This window comes from Eremomyces bilateralis (genome assembly GCF_010015585.1).
Source record: "Eremomyces bilateralis CBS 781.70 unplaced genomic scaffold P152scaffold_5, whole genome shotgun sequence".
In the NCBI taxonomy this organism is placed as follows: domain Eukaryota; kingdom Fungi; phylum Ascomycota; class Dothideomycetes; order Eremomycetales; family Eremomycetaceae; genus Eremomyces; species Eremomyces bilateralis.
The window spans coordinates 953,699-968,111 of NW_022985071.1; the positions used below are offsets into that span (position 1 = coordinate 953,699).

The 14,413-nt window shown below is 53.2% G+C and overlaps 6 protein-coding genes across 6 annotated transcripts; 4 read left to right on the forward strand and 2 right to left on the reverse strand.

The window, feature by feature from the left end:
• Positions 1-63: 63 nt before the first annotated feature.
• P152DRAFT_506325 (uncharacterized protein) lies at positions 64-4,073 on the forward strand (the record flags this gene model as incomplete). Its single annotated transcript, XM_033682476.1, has 3 exons — positions 64-546; positions 598-2,630; positions 2,760-4,073. Exons 1-3 carry the CDS (start codon positions 279-281, stop codon positions 4,071-4,073), a joined length of 3,615 nt encoding a protein of 1,204 aa, XP_033536096.1. The 5' UTR covers positions 64-278.
• Positions 4,074-4,272: 199 nt separating this feature from the next.
• P152DRAFT_456718 (uncharacterized protein) lies at positions 4,273-5,525 on the reverse strand. The gene is made up of 2 exons (XM_033679071.1): positions 4,887-5,525; positions 4,273-4,828 (listed from the first exon to the last, which is right to left on the reverse strand). The coding sequence occupies exons 1-2, from the start codon at positions 5,125-5,127 to the stop codon at positions 4,365-4,367; spliced, it is 705 nt and encodes a 234-aa protein (XP_033536097.1). The 5' UTR covers positions 5,128-5,525; the 3' UTR covers positions 4,273-4,364.
• On the reverse strand, positions 5,267-6,471 carry P152DRAFT_272648 (uncharacterized protein). The gene has a single exon (XM_033674875.1). The coding sequence runs from the start codon at positions 6,042-6,044 to the stop codon at positions 5,406-5,408; it is 639 nt and encodes a 212-aa protein (XP_033536098.1). The 5' UTR covers positions 6,045-6,471; the 3' UTR covers positions 5,267-5,405.
• Positions 6,457-7,410, forward strand: P152DRAFT_272752 (uncharacterized protein). Its single transcript, XM_033674876.1, has 2 exons — positions 6,457-6,625; positions 6,679-7,410. The coding sequence occupies exon 2, from the start codon at positions 6,921-6,923 to the stop codon at positions 7,374-7,376; it is 456 nt and encodes a 151-aa protein (XP_033536099.1). The 5' UTR covers positions 6,457-6,625; positions 6,679-6,920; the 3' UTR covers positions 7,377-7,410.
• A 2,190-nt stretch (positions 7,411-9,600) lies between these two features.
• Positions 9,601-10,755, forward strand: P152DRAFT_447826 (SWIRM domain-containing protein; the record flags this gene model as incomplete). The annotated part of the gene is made up of 1 exon (XM_033678012.1): positions 9,601-10,755. One exon carries the CDS (start codon positions 9,601-9,603, stop codon positions 10,753-10,755), a length of 1,155 nt encoding a protein of 384 aa, XP_033536100.1.
• A 1,071-nt stretch (positions 10,756-11,826) lies between these two features.
• Positions 11,827-13,384, forward strand: P152DRAFT_472230 (CDC50 family protein-like protein; the record flags this gene model as incomplete). Its single annotated transcript, XM_033681140.1, has 6 exons — positions 11,827-11,923; positions 11,988-12,024; positions 12,082-12,178; positions 12,245-13,004; positions 13,059-13,221; positions 13,288-13,384. 6 exons carry the CDS (start codon positions 11,827-11,829, stop codon positions 13,382-13,384), a joined length of 1,251 nt encoding a protein of 416 aa, XP_033536101.1.
• Positions 13,385-14,413: the final 1,029 nt, after the last annotated feature.

A 14,413-nucleotide genomic window follows, 5' to 3' on the forward strand; every position in this document is an offset into this window, starting at 1 on the left:
TTTCGCTATCAGTAATATCAATCGCAATTCGTAGGTTGCACTTCCTGTCACTTCTCCACTTCACATCTGGATCGTTCAATTGCATGCTCCCACATCTGAACATCATACACGGTTGTCGCAACGCGATTAAACGCGTCAATCGCTCATTCTCCCCTTATGGAAATCGACCCCGGTGGATGATGGGCCGAGCTATTGACCATCGTTGAATACTCGGCGCGTCGATGCTGATTACAGCCAAACCCCCAACCGATCCTCTTCACTCTTCATGAACCGCCCCGATGCCGGCGAATCGCCCCCGTGCGGCTTTTGAGCCCATTCCCCCGGCATTCGACCTCCATCGCCTCGTGGAAGAGACCCCAAACTTCCAATGGGTCGACCGGATTTCATTCGATAGGGTGCAGGAGCAACCCGCAGAGGTATTCGACAAGCTCATCCTGCTCCATGTGATTCAAGGCGGGAAACCTCTGGTTATAGAGGGATTGAACGAGTCCCTGGATGCATGGACGTTTACGGAGCAGTGGCTACGGTCGAATCACGGAGATAAAGGTGTGTGCTGAATAGACAGTATTCTCGAGGATCATGGCTCATGTCTACCAGTCGAAAATGCGCGAAACATCACGTTGAAGGATAATATCCCGCTCACGATAGGCCATTACCTGAAGCACATGGGAATTCTGACGGAACAGTTCTTCGAAAGCGCAAACAATTACCGCGACAAAAACCGTCAACGAATATATTTAAAAGACATCGACTGTCCACCCGTATGGGCCGATAAGCTGAAGGACGTGATACCTCATAGGCTCTTCTACCTAAATGAGAGCACGGGCGATGTCGGCGGAGCCGGCGCGATAGACGAATTCTCCTCTATCGGCGTCCGCAAAGGGAGAGGAATTGCCACCGCCGGAGACCTGATGAGTAGTCTCCCACCGGAGATGAGGGCCGAAAATCTTATGTGCTACATTGGACATGAGGGGACCTACACGCCTGCCCATCGCGAGATGTGCGCTTCGCTCGGCCAGAATATCATGGTGGAGGCGTCAGGCAAAGTTGGCGACAATGGGAAAGCGGAAAGACCTGGGAGCTCCATCTGGTTTATGACCGAGACCAAAGACCGTCACACCGTCCAGGAATATTGGCTGTCGGTTCTTGGGCACGACATCGAGGTGGAAACCCACTTCGCGCAGATGATGGCCTGGAAAAAGGCCCCCTTTCAGACCTACGTGGTCGAACAAAAGCCCGGCGACTTCATTCTCATCCCTCCGCTCGCGCCGCACCAAGTCTGGAATCGAGGGACGCGCACAATGAAGGTTGCCTGGAATCGGACCACGGTGGAAACGCTCGAATTGGCCTTCAATGAAGCCTTGGTGAATTCCAGGATGGTTTGCCGCGACGAGCAGTACAAGAACAAGGCGATTGTGTACTTTACCCTGCTGAAATATTCGCAACTCCTCCGGCGCGTGAAGACACAGATTGAACGGAATGATGCGGACGCCGAGAACCTTTTTCGTTCGAAGAAGGTCAGGCAAGTCAAGAAAGACTTTGTCAAACTGTTCAAACTCTTCAAAAGCATCGTGATATCGGAAATGTTCTCCCCTAATCGACCGACGGAGAAACCTGAATATATCCAATTTGATGGCAATGTCACATGCAGCTATTGCCGTGGAGACGTCTTCAACCGCTTCTTGACTTGCAAGACCTGTATGGATGTTGGCACTGGTGTTGATGAACCCTACGACATATGCATGGAATGCTACGTCATGGGCCGCAGCTGTAAATGCCAGTCTGGCTACCAATGGGTCGAGCAATGGAAATGGAAAGAGCTGACACATCGCTACGAAGAGTGGCGCCGGCAAATCATTGAATTTGAGGGTGGTGTTACTAGAAATACGCCACAGAGTTTGGAAGAGGAGCGAGAGTTGTATCACCCGCGAAATTTGGCGGAATTATGCCAGGAACAACTGGAACTACGCCCGTGGGTGGACGTCAACAGTCAAGAACCGGAGCGGGTTCTGGAGGAATTGTCGGACGAGGAGATACCGTTTGGAGGCGATGGTCGCGTCAAGAAGCGAGTGAACCGAAAGCCGAACCCTGGAGATTACGATGTGCGATGCCACGTCTGCCTTCGCTTCCATCCGCGCTGGATGGTCCAGATTTGCACTGGCTGTGAACGTCCGTGGTGCTACGGGACCCTCTGGCGGGCCCACGATAAGATGCCACAAGAAGTGATGGAAGACAAGTTTTGGGAGTGTCCACATTGCAAAAAAGAATGCAATGCGGGAGCTTGCCGTAAGGACCCACGACAAACGCCCTATGAGCCAAAGGGAACGCTACTCGGTCATGACACAAAGAAAATTGCCGATATGAGAAGCGTGGAGGTCTTGGTTGACTTCTCAAAGGCAAATCTTAATTGGTTAGGCGAGAAGCCGGCTGGGACGCCGGGCAATAACATTCGACTCGAGCGGAGACGAGAAGAGGCCGAAAGAGCTAAACGGGACGATCCGTTGCAGGACGACGATGATCATGATTTGGCCGATGGCACACCTCAAATCTCCTTTGAACCCGACGGAGACACACTGATCGATCCTCGCCTTGAAGGGACCGCGGCAATATCAGGGGAAAACAACGGGCTGGTAGACTCATCGCTTTTAGCCAATGACTCCTATCCTCCTATTTCAGACGTAATTCCTGACGATGCCTTCGACTATCCGTTCCATTCCGATTATGTCGACCATTCGCATTTGATGAATCAAAACGATCAGCCAGGTGAAGGAAATGGGAATAGCGATTCCTCCCTCTTCCCAGACCTTCTAAATCCGAAAAGCAAGAAGCGGAGCCGGTTCAGTGAAGCTAATGGCGGACTCCAGAAGAAGCGAAAAGCCGACGAAGCTGGATCGAATGGCGCCCCAAAGAAGATTGCATCGAAGCAATATCAGCAAGAACAGGAGAAGAAGCGCCTTGATAAGGCTAAGAAAGATGGCCGTTATATTCAGACGCTTGCGGCGATGCGCGGCAAGAGAAAATTAATCAAATTGAACCTGCAGCCGGATAATTTCAGAACCAAGCTGCTGGAGATTCAAGCGGCAAAACGGAAAGGCGCGCCCAATAATTCCCAACCTTCGACGAAACCCCGGAAGACCACCACGCTTCTTCAGTCCGACATTACCCAAGCGAATGAGCTACAATTGGGCACCCCGTTCGATATGCGGCCCAAGAAACCGGCGAACATTTTCAAAGCTCGCGTGGAGGAGGACGCTGAGTATCGATCTAGAGCTCGACCAAAGAAAAACAAGTTGGATGCAGTACCGTCTGCGTCAAGACCAAGGACGAGGGTTCAACAGTTCGAGGACATCGAAGTCGACTCCGACGAGGAAATGACTGAGGTGCTTCCGAAGAAAGACCGCCGCCGTGAGCGCCGAGGGTCAGGTGACAACGATATCCCGGACGAGCTTCCGGACAACTGGAAGGACGGGATGGCCAACCCACGTCGTAATAAGACCTCCACGAACGGAGGCGATCGTCGTCCCACGATGGCCCAGAAAGCGCTGAGGATCCGACCCTCTGGCACTGGTGCGAGCGCCGATAACATAAACGTGGACGGTACAGCGAGCGATACTGACTCGGTCCTGGACAGCCCAGACCGTAAACGTGGCAACGAGAGCCACCGAGCTACGGCGAAGTCAACCGGCGACCCGTCGGGCACGGCGAATTCCATCGCGCAGTCGGCCGCGAAGATGCTGGGGGAAGAGAATCGACGTGTCAAGCTGCTTGCCGCGCGTTGGGCCGAAGGGGAAGATGTGACCATGAACGACAGTCCCGACGCCGCAAGCGTGGGCGCTCCTGGTCCGACGATGAAAAAGACGCGAAAGTCGGGGAGACCACGGGCGGGCCCGGCGAGTAAAGTCAAGCAGAGCGTGCCGGCCAAAGGGCGGACTGTCACAGAGACTACGATTGAAATCTCGAGCGGCGAGAGTAGCGATGATAGCAGCGAGAATGAGATCCCGTCGGGACTGGCGACGCCGAATGGCCGGGTGGCATCTTCAAAGGTTGTCGATGTATGGGTTAAGCGGCTCTGAGGTTCCTGCCAGAGACGCACGGGTGAAGCGTTGGATTGAGATGGGCAGGGAGGTTGTGATGGATCCAACACTGAAGATGCAAGACATGCGTGGAGTCCTTGCTGGCATCGGGTCTTGGGTTCATTCTGCATGTACTCTCGCATGGAGAACCAGAACTAAACGGTCACACACAGTCAACAAGGTTAATGGACAGGTATATGCACCATTTCCATAGTTCATTGAATAGGACTGAGACCGGTAACCCCCCTCCCAGGTTGTTGTATGAGCAGAGCATGGAGATTCCCGGTGACGTTAACTCGCCCATCCCGCTGCCCAACCTGCCATTTCATCTGTAGTGATTTCTCTGGTTCTCATCGAAATCGACGATCCGAATTCCCCTCGCTCCAACAAATAGCATGCCAGTATATGCTTGCACACCGGTACGGACCCCGTCTCGTCCGCAAGCCGACTATCCAGACTACACCCGCCGTACGACGGAGCGCCAACCTCTCCCGCATCGACGCTATGCACGTGCTGGTTTTGCTCGAAGCCCACTACGTCGACGTCCGGAGGGAACGCGGCAAAGACGAACGCTGGACAGGAGCAGTTCCAGGAGGCGAGACTGACTTCGTAGACCAGTTCCGCGGTTGGTTGTTGCAGCTCCTGAATCGGGGATTCTGAGATTCCCGCCGCCATAGGGGTGGTGCGAGCGGAAGCGTCCGACGGTTCCGCTTGGGCGGACTGGACGAGATACGTAGCGGCCGACTGCCACGGTTCTAGATTGAACGTCAGCCATGATGCAGATAGAGGGATACCAAATCCACTTCCACGTACCTCGGGAGCCAACGCGTGAATCTGGTCGTTGTTTGCAGACGACCTTCGTGATGAGTTTCCGATCCATCAAATCCAGCGCGGCGAGAAGCTCGGAAGGGAAGATGGAATGGAGGGTCAGGAAGGCATCTCGTTGATCCTGTTGATGGAGATCCAGCGGATTGTCCGCATTGCTGGTCCCAAGCTTAATGGAGGCGCAGAGAGCGGTCACGAAGGCGCGTTTGGAGGGGAGGTCGGACGGCATGTTTCCAAAGGTTGTGAATCCATCATCACCGCTAGCGAGATTGACTGGCGAGGGAATTGTCTTGACCACGATTAAGGCTTAAGTTGTTGGGCGGCGTGACGGAAGCAAATACAAGAACTTGTTGCAGACGGTGGCAGATGGACGGAAGTATTCCGTTCCCAGTATGGGAATTAGGGCCCTGTGGGAAGGACAGTGTTGGATTTGGTTGAGTGAAAGGAAGTACTTCTATCATCTCAATACCTACGTACTTATGGAGCAGATTTCACACAATTACCAACTCACAAATTCACCAGATACCAGGAGGGATGGATGGAGGTTAGAATAAAGCCGGATTGACTTGCATTGAAGCCTGCATTGAAAGCATTGAAGCCGTCAAGGATGAAGGGCGGCGGGAAGCATCGCGAGAATTCGGAAATCGGACCTCCGAACGGGAGACAAGGGGTATTAAACCCTTCCGAATGATCGGCAACCCCTCCCGACTCCCGTTCCATTGTATCCGAATTGATACGGAGTATTATTACTTGATCGTCAGTAGGAATGCTCACAGCCTCCATCATGGGGCCAAGAGTGGTACAAACTAAACTATATGCATGTCCATCATCATCCATCTCCAAAGATCGTATGTTTCTTACGCATCGCCACCATCCAAGTCCTGGAAAGTGTAATTGCCCCAATCTCCGATGCGTCGAAGTCGTCGCACCATAACACCACCATCCACACCTGACGGCTAGGACCTGTCGCAAGCAAGCCACTCTGCAGCCATCAGCGATCGGGTCGCAACGAGGGCTCCCGTCATGCGTTGCTCCTGCGCTAGGTTCTTCATCAACCCGCGACCACCCCATCCTTGTGACTGATTCCCGGGAGACCATCCGGGATGTGTCGATCAGAAGAACAAGAAAGGTGCAGGGCGTGACCATTTCTCCTCATATTCACCCCACCCTTCCAGATTCAAGGTAACAAACAGGAACGTGACCCCCGGGGAGGGGGGGTGATGATGAAGCGGAGGGTGGTAACCAGGGTGTCCTCGTGTACATAGTAAAGGTACTTTGGACTGATTGCAGGCAGGCAAACGATTGCTGGAGGATGCTCACATCCTGCACGATGTCACGTTGTTTGCGATTCTGTGGATGGGGACAGTTAATGAATGGATTGAATTGAGGAAGGCTGATCATTAAGATCTCAACTTCCAGGGGCGAGTCAATCCCTCAGTGGAAAGCGCATGAAATGCCGCATCAATTGATGAATGGCTTGGCTCAATGCCTAATCCTCGAATGACATTCCTTCCATTGGCGATTCCATGCTTCTGTCCAACAAGGGCGTATAAAGGGAACTAACTCTTCAACCTTCGCTGTTGTCTAGGAGGTGAGGGTCTAGAGCATTGTCCTGTCAGAGGCAAGACTACTTTGTACCGTACCAGCTGGACACTGGTACTCCATATAGAAATATGGATGGAGGTACCTCAATTCCGAAGCGGGCACGTTTGTTCTCTCCCGCAATGGTACTAAAATACTGGTGACAATTGCATGTCAGCCTGACTGACCCAGTCGGCAGACCGGAATAATGGCGAGTTGCAAGGGTTAGCCCAATACCAGTAGGATTTAATTGGTGATTGATGGCTCCATTCCACCCTTTGACTCATCGCTCCCCCGTATACCGAGGAGGCGGAGGTCGTCGATTCACGATTACTATCGGGGACCAGCAATTGCCCAATCACTCCACCCAATCGACTCTAGATCGAGACCATGGGTGATGTCGTGGCATGTTCGCAACTCAACAATTGATCAACCATTGATATGATTCCCATCCCATTGCAGGAGCTGAGGCGATGTGGCGCGGTTTGTTGCGAATTTCATGACTGGGGATCAGATGCGGATAGGATCCACGAAATATTGCAGCGAAAGGCGGCCAACAACTGGGCTCAATTGACCGAGACAGCCTTGGGACACTGCAGGATGGACATGCTAAACAAAGAGGGAATCCTGAATTCAACCCGATTTGCTTGGTCGCCTCATGGGTCGCCAGGATGCATATCGGGTTGTTTTCAGAACAATGCTGCCTGGCGATATGCCTCCGACGGTGACACGTGGATTCCTCCGCCTCCCTTTCACGGGTTTCATCATTCTGAAAAGCCCCGTCTACATTCATACATAGTGGTTCTAATTGACACCTGGGTTGCTCATTTGCCTCAGGTTTGGGACCGTTCGAATCAATTGAAAGCAAGTGATGGGGGAGCAAGGGGCCATGATTGACGTGTACAAGTTGCAAGGAGGGCGAATATTTCTCAATTGCAGTTCTTTCCTCAGTTCATGTGTCGCTGCTAGATTAGGGATGACACTGCATTAATAATGATAGTGAGAAGGAGGAGGATGAACCATGAACCAAATGAAGTCGGTATGAAGTATGAAGTGTTTTGCCCTGTCCGATACTCCGATGGTCGAAATCGGGGTAGTGGGCCTCCCGTCCGTTGCCCACCTGGCCACCCCCGCCACCAGTCCGTGATCCACATGAACGACCAGAAATACGGCAGGATTGATACAGTATCCAGTAGAATACTCCGTACTAAAATGTATCGTATGAGATCTAGTGGATACCAATTCAGGGTAATCTGACCCCCCTTCACTCAGTGGCGGAGCACGGTGCGGGCGGGAGCATTCGCTGGGGAGTCGGAACCAGAAGACTCACAACCATCGAGATAATGGTGCCCGATCACAAGCGCGGGCAATTCTTCATGGGAAGAGTCATACTAGTGCATAATGTGGAATTGAGTCCTCCACAAAGCCATTGACCAACAATTGATTAAGAATTCGAAAAGGCAGCGTGGCCGTCACTCATGGCGATGGTGGGCTGGAGAGTGATAGATCACTGATCAGATGCCATCAGATGCCCTCATCCTTGGCTCATACCCCCCTCTCGGTTCTAATACGGAGGTTTGTCATTGATTGGAAATCCAAGCGGAATCAGGCTATCCACATCTGACACATGACGCCTGACGAGTGACTCCTTGGTTGATGGTTCATGGCTGTTTCTCCCCGTCTGTTCGCCAGTGGTGTTTTTTGGTTTTGCCATCCATCACCAATTCACCATCCATGCATCACCTCCATCTTCCCTCCCCTCCTCCCCCAATTCCCCAATGCCGCAGCCTGATTGACCAATCCTGGCTCCTCTCCATCCGCCTCCCAGACTGCACCTTCACACTGGTCCATTTGATTCTGGCTCCTCCCGAGGGGGAGGCATGGGGACTGGGGGAGGTGCTGCAGTTAACGGGGGCTATTATTTCTATCAGCTATTTCTGTCGCCCTCCATTATGGATGGCGTTGGTGAGATGCGAGGGACAAGGCCAGATGGATGGATCATGCGCAATGCCGTCGGCCTTCCTGCAGGCAACGACTCAGGCGCGTAAGACGATACTTCGCAATTGGATTTGCAATTCGCTTTCAATCCTCCCTCTCTCGGTGAGTCGGTAGTTTTCCCTCTCTCAGCCCTTTCCCCTTTCAGGAACCTGACCGGCGGCCTTCGTTCGGATTCTTGCGACATCTTTACGTGGTGCGCGGTCGGCGGTTTATTCGTCCGCTATTAATACCGGTATTTGGGGGATTCCTTCCCTTAACCGACTTACTCACCTACTCATCCATCATCCATTGTTTCAGTGTTGGGAACTGACTGGGGGATGACCTATGGGTAGGGAGGAGGGAGGAGTCATCTGGACGACTGAACCACATCTACTCCACGCTAAGTCCGGTCGTATGGTACTATGAGTTATGATACGGTACTCACTTGTCCTCTGCAAGACACACACACATCATCTGCAGTCTGCATCCCCCCAGTCACTCCACAGTCCACGTCGCCCCCCTCCCAGTGCCCAATTCCATCATCCATCCGCGCCCAAACTCTCCCCCCCAAGTCCAAGTCCCATCTCGTCAGATTCTACCTAATTCTTCGCTTCGCTGCAGCCTATTCTTGATCCAAAAGGCGGTTTCTAATCGGGCTGGCCCATAAAACTGCTTTTGTTTCCCCCATTTTCCCTTCTTCTTCCTTTTCGGGGCTTTCCTTGTGTCACCACTTTCGCTCCTCGCCGTGTCGCGTGTGCTTGGTTCCTAGCAACGCCCTTCACCACCACCACATCCTCCGTTTGCACACGAGAACATTGTCGATTGTGAGTGTGACTGGTACTCTTCACTCGAAGAATGGTCCAGTCAGTTTTGCTGTCACTGAGAACCGTGGATTTGGACGATTCGGTCCAATATAAACTCCGTCGGACCTGCGCCTTAACACCGTTGCCACCCTTGGTCCTCATCGCCGTTGCCTACCAAACCGACTATATCCAACGATAAATACCACCTTCGACGAGAACCTTCGACGAGAACAGTCACACCTATTCATTCATCAATAGCGACACTGCTTTATTGTCGCTATTCACCATTCAGCCAACGGTACCAAATTCACCGCACCGGACTGCAGTCCATCGCCGACACCATGGCTGCCCACCGCTTTATAACCCCCAATTCCCACGCTCCACGAGGCTTCGACATCCATTCAATTCTCTCTCCACCCGAATCAGGGCGCATCGAATCTTTCTCTCCAACTTCCGTCTCAGCGATCCGAACGCCCCGATCTTCATTCACATCGGACAACGCGGTGATGCCGTCGAAAGATATCAACGCCAACCGGGTGATGGGCCCGACCCTCCGGGCTCCTCTCCCCATCTCTCCTCCCATCTCCCCGGCTACAAATCTCGTCGACAACTCCAAATCTCAGGCCGTCGAGGGCGACACGTCCAGGGACCCACTTCTCTATCCGGTTGATTTCCCAGCTACCGGCACCGTTCTCCCTGCAAGTGAGCCTTTGTTTCCAGATGGGCAACCAGACCCGTCCATGGATGCTGTGGTCGATCAGCACATGAAGTCGAATTCCTTTGCTGTAGCTGGTACCGAACCCCCCTCTCGAGCCGAGTACCTGCTGGTCGCATCATGTTGCTCCCGAATCCACCAGCTGGTGGACAAGAGTCCGGGAGGTTACATGGCTTCCACCCTCAAGGACAACGATGTGTACCGGAAGAGGAAGTTGGAAGACACCATCGTTTCGGCTCACCGGAGACTTGCGCCCGCACCGAACAAACGACCCCGCCTCCATGCTCCCCCTTCCGCTCCCCGGACGCCGCGAGGTCCTAAGCGAACCTCCTCCATCTCGACCAAGCCTGTCTTCGGGAACGATCGTCTCTCCAACCCGGTCCCCAAGGCACCTCGCGCTCCGACCTCTCGCGATGACGTGGAGTTCGATTCCCTTCCGGACTACTGCCCGCCCCTTGCCACGCTCGGCAGCAACAGCAAGGCGTTGAAGGGCGACTGGAAGGGCCAGGCTCTCGATCTTTCGCAGGACAAAGACCGCGAGCTTCTTCACGAAGCCGAGGTGGCCATCGCCGCCACGCTCCGTCTCTCCTGCGCGACCTACCTGTGCAGCAAGCGACGCATCTTCCAAGGCCGCCTCGAGGCTCTCACCAAAGGCAAGGAGTTCCGCAAGACCGATGCCCAGCAGGCGTGCAAGATCGATGTGAACAAGGCGAGCAAGCTGTGGACGGCGTACGACCGGGTGGGCTGGTTCCACCCCGAGTTCTTTCGCCAGTTCCTTTAAATGGCCATTCAATTATGACTCTACCACGACATGGATGACCAAGATACCTCATAGGCGCTAAATTGGAATTGCTTTGCAATCCTAGGTTGCGCATCGGGTGTCAGCCACAACTCGTGGTCTTTTCGATGGAACAGATGAATCCCTCGTTGGGTACTGATTTCCTATGTTCTGTTCTCTCTCAATATGATTTGCATGAGCACCGTGAGCCTGGACTGTTATTTTCCCCCATCCCTTTTCATCCCCACGTGGTGTTTTCGCATTGATGGGTTTCTTCATGCCGACTAGACGTCATGGGTCTGGTGTTTTCTGGGATTCGAATTCGAATCATGTGCGTGCCCCAATTTGACGACCTTCGGCAACTACTCGGCGTTTGGAATGGACTCAGGGACAGTCATGGTTTTCGGTTCATCACACATACCCCTCTCAGTCAGTCGGGGGCAGCGAAGGATGCAGTGATGCAGTGATGCAGTGGTTGGGTACGGTTGGGAAGTAGAGCAATCGTTTGGCAGGCTTTGGCCTCAGATAGGCTAGTCATGAGAGTCGTCCTCGTATGGGGACTTGACATCCGATCGCTCAGATATGACCAATTGAAGATAGAATAATCCACATCATTCTCTCATCGAGTGAACGAGAGCATATAATGCTGGACTATTTCGTGCACCGAAAATCAATAATAAATAATAAAATTATGTTCAGTTGTCAGCAGAAACTTGGCCGTTAGTGGCGGGTGGCAGCGGACGGAGACAGCCAGATTCTTAGCCCCCAGCCAAGGCGTAGGTAATAATAACTAACACTGCTAGATCGGACCCCGGCGCATGCGCTCCAGCAATTCAGTATCAACCTCACATCCTCACTCCGTGTACGTGTACAGCCGTAAACTCCTTGTCACTACTCTCGTCACCCAACACATCGATTCTTCGTCATCTACCCTACTGAACCGCTCTGTCGTTCACTGAGTAGGATATCAACCGATCATTTCCCGGCGCCTTCCACCGCGTGTTCTTGGGACCATTTTCCAGCATCGCTCGGTCGATGCTGGTGCATTAACCATTGCCAGGAACCTTCTCCGCCATGTCGTCCCAGGATGCTCCCAAGCCAGACTCCATCAGGTCGGAGGAAAGGCAAATCGAGGATAGCAAGAAGAAGACCAAGAGCAAAAGACCGGCCAGTATGCCGACCCCTTCAGCATCAATCTTCGTAGTTCCACCGCTGACGGCTTCTTTGCACCGCAGACACGGCCTTCCGACAACAGCGGTTGAAAGCATGGCAGTACGTGACGACGCTCGTGGTTGGACCATTCGGATATATCTAATCTTGCCCTTTTAGACCGATCCTGACGCCCAAAACCGTTCTCCCGCTCTTCTTCATAGTCGGCATCATATTCGCTCCCATCGGCGGGCTTTTGTTATGGGCGAGCAGTCTGGTACGCAAAATCGGAGGACTGAGATATCATGGATTATCATGCTGACTACAACGCTCGGTTATCTAGGTGGAAGAAATATCGATCGATTACTCCCCATGCGTCTTCGATGCGCCTGATGCCCCCGCATGGGCGGATGTCCCCTCCGACAAGGTCTCCAAATATTTCAAACCGTCCGATTACGGTGCGGGAACCCCGCCACAATGGCAGAAATCCACCGTGGAGATCAAGTACGATGGGGTTGGTCTATCTACCCCCGTTTGCTCCCTTCAATTCGACATCACGAACGAGATTGGGCCTCCAGTTCTCTTCTATTACCGATTGACCAACTTCTACCAAAATCACCGACGATATGTCAAGTCATTTGACGTATCCCAATTGAAAGGAGATGCGGTACCCCAAGGCTCCCTTGCCTCGGACTGCGACCCCTTGCGAGTGAACCCGAACGGCACCGCCTACTATCCATGCGGCTTGATTGCCAACTCCTTCTTCAACGATACGTTCACCACGCCCGTCCTGACCAATGCCGCCAAATCTTCCGACCCGCGCGAGGCATACAATATGACGGCCAAGGGCATCGCCTGGGCGAGCGAAGCGGATCTGTACGGGAAGTCGGCCTACAAAAACGACGAAGTCGTCCCTCCTCCCAACTGGCACGATCGATTCCCCAATGATTACACCGATTCCAACCCGATGCCGGACTTCCACCAAGACGAGGCGTTCCAGGTCTGGATGCGGACGGCCGGTCTTCCCAACTTCAGCAAGCTCGCGATGAGGAACGACCAGGCGCCCATGAAGGCTGGCAGGTATCAGGTGGAGATCAACGACTGTAAAGAATGCTACCGAACCACGAAACCGACACTCCGTGGCTAATCGCTTCTAGACTTCCCGGTTACAACATATGGCGGCACCAAGTCCATCATGATATCGACCCGGACCGTCATGGGGGGGAAAAATCCATTCTTGGGCATCGCCTATGTGGTGGTGGGCGGGCTATGCATCCTCCTCGGTGCCTTGTTCACGGCGACGCATTTGATCAAACCCAGGTAAGATACCGGACACCCCGCGTTCTGGAGCAACAAGAATGACATGCTGACTCGGCGGTGTCATAGAAAACTTGGAGATCATACGTACCTCACATGGAACAGCGACCAGCAGGACACGGCGACGGCGACCGGCCGGGCTCCACGAACGAATGAAGCGGCATGATGAATCCACGGATCTAGATCGGGTCTTATTTATGTCTCAGTTTTTCCTTTAAGGTTTCCTTCTGCATGGAGGGCTTTGGCGGCTGGAGTTGCCCACGGTCGAGAAGAGTCGATAGTTCGATGTATGGGCGGGGTCCTCTTTTCTCCCGGTTTTTTGTACGAAAGTTCATGTCAAGTTTCCCCTTGGCGTCGTGGATTCCGATTGTTCTAGAATCAAATGCGTTGTTACCATGTGCTTGTTTCTCTCTTCCACCAGATTCAGATCTCCGTTCCCCAGATGTCCCCTCTTTGTTCGCGAGGATCCGATCCGATCCGAATGTGTGTCGATCCTCCATTGTGGTTAGGTCTGTCTGTTGCACAGGTTTTGGAGCAAATTGGTTGTTTACGTTTGGCTGTCGAGCAACGGAACCACGATGCCCAAAATTCCTGTTCCAAAGACGATGAAGCATATAAGCCCGGTGATCATCCCTCTAGTCTTCAAAGGAGAGAAGCCCGGCAATTCCATTCAGTCTGTCCTTTTCACTGGATATTGTTCTTCCGCCTAGGGAGAGTCGACATATGGTTGTTTAGTTTGTATCCATTCATCGCTTCTTAAATCTTCCTGAAACTTAGTACCCATTCCTTGTCCTCGGCATGCGCAACCCTTCCTCCTTGCGCCCCTGGCCCTGCTTTTGCGCATCCCTTACTGCAGCTTCTAGGGACAACCGGACAGTTCAACATCTTCGCTGCGGCTCAACTGTCGGTTAAGGCGCCAGGGACTACATCAGGGCCCTCAACGCTAGCATGACAACAGTGTCGGTTCCCTTCCACACGAACGCGGGCCGTCCTCGCCAAACGCCAGTCCCCTATCGCGGTTCCCGCCGTCTTCCATACCGTCGCCACCACCGCCAAAGCCTGCAACTTCACGCAGGCGATGGCCAACGCCCAAGTTGCACAACTGAACAAGGCCTAAAATCCCTACGGCATCTCCTTTATCCTTGTAGACACCACTTTCACTGTGAGCGACGTGAGAACCGTCAGCGCCGGCGTC

Excerpts from the sequence above, each read along its gene's own strand:
- P152DRAFT_272648 (XM_033674875.1), bottom strand. The coding sequence starts at position 6,044 with ATGGTCACGCCCTGCACCTTTCTTGTTCTTCTGATCGACACATCCCGG.
- P152DRAFT_456718 (XM_033679071.1), bottom strand. The coding sequence starts at position 5,127 with ATGCCGTCCGACCTCCCCTCCAAACGCGCCTTCGTGACCGCTCTCTGC. Across the intron at positions 4,829-4,886 it reads TTCACGCGTTGGCTCCCGAG|AACCGTGGCAGTCGGCCGCT; the intron begins GTACGTGGAAGT and ends CGTTCAATCTAG.
- P152DRAFT_272752 (XM_033674876.1), top strand. The coding sequence starts at position 6,921 with ATGATTCCCATCCCATTGCAGGAGCTGAGGCGATGTGGCGCGGTTTGT.